This window comes from Centruroides vittatus, unplaced genomic scaffold (assembly GCF_030686945.1).
Source record: "Centruroides vittatus isolate TY-2023 unplaced genomic scaffold, ASM3068694v2 contig_840, whole genome shotgun sequence".
NCBI classification, from domain to species: domain Eukaryota; kingdom Metazoa; phylum Arthropoda; class Arachnida; order Scorpiones; family Buthidae; genus Centruroides; species Centruroides vittatus.
In genome coordinates this window covers 1-3,921 of record NW_027122546.1, presented here as the reverse complement: position 1 = coordinate 3,921, position 3,921 = coordinate 1, and the positions used below count along the sequence as shown (strand labels likewise).

At 30.6% G+C, this 3,921-nt stretch overlaps 1 protein-coding gene across 1 annotated transcript; it reads right to left on the bottom strand.

The window, feature by feature from the left end:
- Positions 1 to 843: 843 nt before the first annotated feature.
- Positions 844 to 3,412, bottom strand: LOC136982458 (mRNA export factor GLE1-like; the record flags this gene model as incomplete). The annotated part of the gene is made up of 3 exons (XM_067278940.1): positions 844 to 1,331; positions 2,929 to 3,116; positions 3,200 to 3,412. Coding segments are annotated over 3 exons (846 nt in total), but the record flags the coding sequence as incomplete, so codon positions are not given.
- Positions 3,413 to 3,921: the final 509 nt, after the last annotated feature.

Here is a 3,921-nt window from a genome sequence, read left to right as displayed (position 1 = left end):
CGCAAGGTGGATAGTACACGAGAAAAACGTATAAAAACTGGGACTTCAAGGTCAAAGAGGAGTTTTTCCGGAAGGACGGACATGCCTCTTGTGGATTAAGACAGTGTGTGTAGTGTCGTCACTCGGAACTTTAAGTGTGTCACCGCCCGTCACCATCGTCGAACGGCCTTTCTCGTCCTCCCGGGACTGGATAGATCGACCAACCGAACTCGTGCACGTTACTGAAGATCGCTAAGATTTGGAACAAATCAAACCGATGTAAGCATGAATTCGTCCAAATAAACAATTTTCCGCATGTAAACACTTGTCATCATTTGCCTCTTTCGCAACTGCCCACATACACGGGTTCCCTTAAAGCTCATCCTGACGCGGGATATTTAAGCCCAGTATACACCAGACCAAATCTTACACTGGTGTTAGTGAAACGGGATTAATCGTATCCCCCTTTAAAGTCGGCGAATCTTACACTACATTATTTTTACCAACTTTTAGATACTCAGTGAAAATGTGTTATTTATGCAAAATAAACAACAAACCAATTATTATTTCTAAAATTTATTAAGTTATTAAAATCTTTTCTGTATATTATTATTATTATATTTTTTACAAATATACAGTAAAATATGTACACATCAAAGATATTTTAATACATTATTCTTCATATACAATCCTAACAGTAATTCAATTATTCAGAATCAAAAATTTTTGAAATTTTTAGAATTTACATATCATTATTAATTATTATTAAATTTACAGCAACTTAACATAATAAAAATGGTAAAATTTTAGTAGTAAATCATTAAAATTTAATCATATCTTTATGCCAATTTGTGAGCCGAACTCCGAGTTTAAACTGATTTGTTGACAATTCTCATTAACAAAAGTCTTATGATATCTTCCAAAAAGTAGAATCAAGGATACCCGATGGTTTAGGAATTGTACCTTCCTTAAAGTATTCTTCTAGAAAGTATTCTAATCTTTGAAGAGGTCCACCAGATCCAGGTAATGTAGCCTTTTTTACTTTTGGAAGGAATTCAATAGCTAATGCTTCCATGAGTTTTTGAAACTGCTTTCCGTAAGTTTTTTGCATTGCGTAGCCGGCAACTTCGAGAAAATCCACTAGAATTGTAGCAGTGATATCCGATCGTGGTTGCAAATTTAAGAGTCTAGCCAACCAAATCCATGCATGTTTCATTCCATGTGGATGTGGATTGTTCAAAATGGGAGGAGTTACAATGACAGCAGCATAAAGGCGAACTATTCCACTCATTCTCTTCAAAAACATAGCTTGCGTTTCAACAACACCTTCATAGTAAACGTATCCCAGTTGCCTAGAAAAAATTAAATTAAATTGTAATTATAGAAATTTCAGTTCTTTGATTCTTTTCAAAGTCAAAGTTTGTAAAAATAACTTGTTAACAGTATTGTGAATTTAAAAATATATTTAGATGTATTGTTAAATATGGCTTTTCTGTGTGTGTGAAAATACAGTAGAGACTTGTTAATCAAAACCCCGGTAACTGGAATCGCCGGTAATCGGAACGATTTTCAGTCAAACTGTGTCGTGCTGAATCGAACGTTTTTGATACTAGATTTACTTCTAAAGTATAATTTTCATGTTTTTATATTCCTCAATATATTTATTTTGTTTGTAAAAAATGCAGAAATAATTTTTAACGATACGATAGCCTTGATTATTATTATAAAAATTTTCGTTAGGTTTAAAATCGACGAAAATTCAACACGAAGCGACACGCAATGGAGAAAAATTTTAACATCGGACAGGTTAATGTATTTATTCGTACATAATCCATAATCAGAATAAATCACTAATCTGAACAACCCCAGTCCCCGATTGATTCCGATTTTCGGTTCTCTACTGTAATTAAAATATAAAAAAAGTTAAAATTTACAACAATCCATTTAAACTGAACATTGTCCAGGGATCGTGCTGCAGTGCCAAAATTTCAGCTTGACGATATTTTTATTGAAGTGGGTGATAAGAATCCTAGTCTGCTTATTTGAACATTCTATGTGAAATTGAATCACAAAGCATACTTCAAGAAAAACAGAAGAATGTTAGGCTCCTGAGTAATAAAAATTGCATGCATCATACACCTAGCAACATCATGACATCACATGGCAAGTTTGGATAGGAAAGCAGGAAGTAATGTAAAGAACCAAATGCAGTTTTCATGCAATGCCACCCAGCATTTCCAGATTGGGGATTTTTTATTGACTGACATAATTTGAAGAACTTTTTAAGGTGACATTTTTTCACTTTTTAGTAGACTTAGGCTGCATTCATGCAGATGTGAGAAGAGGGAAAAACAGGCAAAAGAGAACTTTTGAAATCAAAATTTGCACTCACAATGCCATTTATACAGAAGAGGGAAATGGAGTCTCGTGTATAACATGCAAAAAATGCACAAGTTTCCCTTGAGAGAAAAAGTTTAACCTTAAACTTTCTCAAAAGAATGTCGCACATGCACCAACTCAAATTCGAAATGGCAAAAAAAAATTAAAACTGGCAAAATGCGGTTCGTGATTTTTTAAAATTTTCCAAAGTGACCCAATTGTCTGAATTTTAAGTTCTAAGTTTAAAGAAAGATTTTTAAAATTTGATAATTATTATTTTAAAACATTTTAGTGTTCAAGTAGAATGGAACCTGATTCTTTCAGTTTTGCTAGATAAGGTTCAGTTAAGAATAGATGATTACATTCTTATATTTCAAATATCTATATATTTTTGAAGTTCAAAAAAAGCACTACATCTGTAAGATGCTATTATATTTTATGTAATATAGTAAACTTATTAATTTTTTGCATTGATTTGTTAGATTATAAATAGAATCATCTTAAAACAGAAGAAAAGAACTAAAACACATGTTATTAAGTACAGAAATTGAACTATAACTTTCAACTTACTTTAAGTAGTCGTCTTCATTCTGTCCTTGATAGGGTATATAATACGGAACTAAATAAGGACAACTCTTATAAAGGTGGGCAAGAAATAATTTTAGTAGATCAGGATACTTTTGACATAAAAATACTGTTAATGCTGCAAGTGGAAATGCTGCTTCTGGTCTTGAGGATATTTGACTTTCACCCTGACCCTAGAATAATGTAAAGAATGTAAATTTATTAATTCAAATATTATTATACAAAAATTACATATAAATATTTTAAGAACACTTACAACTATTTTTTTTGCAATGAAATCCAAACAAAAATATTTTCCTTCAGAACAGACATTTATACAAACTGTCTTGCCAGTAACCACAATGTTATGTCCAGACAAAAATGTTTCCAAACGCTTCATTTTATCATGCAAATGTTTAGCAGATACATCAGATGTACTATTTATTGGTGTATTTACAGCCTTTTGCAAATCACCCTTTGCTTTCTTCCACTGAAATTTTTTGAAATAAAATTAATTAAAAAAAATTTTTAATAATAATATATTATAAAAGTTATTCATCAATATCTATTAAATTTTTAATGTGTTTAGTTTCTAGAAATTATTTGAAAGTTTTAAACAATACTAATATTTAAAATATTTCTTGTATCATTTTTCCACGAAGAAACTTCAAAACCAATATTTAACAATGATCCAAAAGTTGCAAACATCAAAAATAACAAAAATCAAGACATGTACCTCAACAATCTCTTGAGAGAAAAACAATTTAATATTTAATTTCTATCCTTTCTAAACTTTTTTTTGCCTCATTAAGGTAATTTATCAACTGTTGAGAGTTTTAAATTTTATCAGGTCAAATAAAATTTTGTCACTTTTTTTACCATATTAAACTGAAATTGTACTGTACAAATTCAGTTTAATATGGTAGAAAAAAAGTGACAAAATTTCATTTGACCTGATAAAATTTGAAACCCTCAACAGTTGTGAAATTACCTTAATGA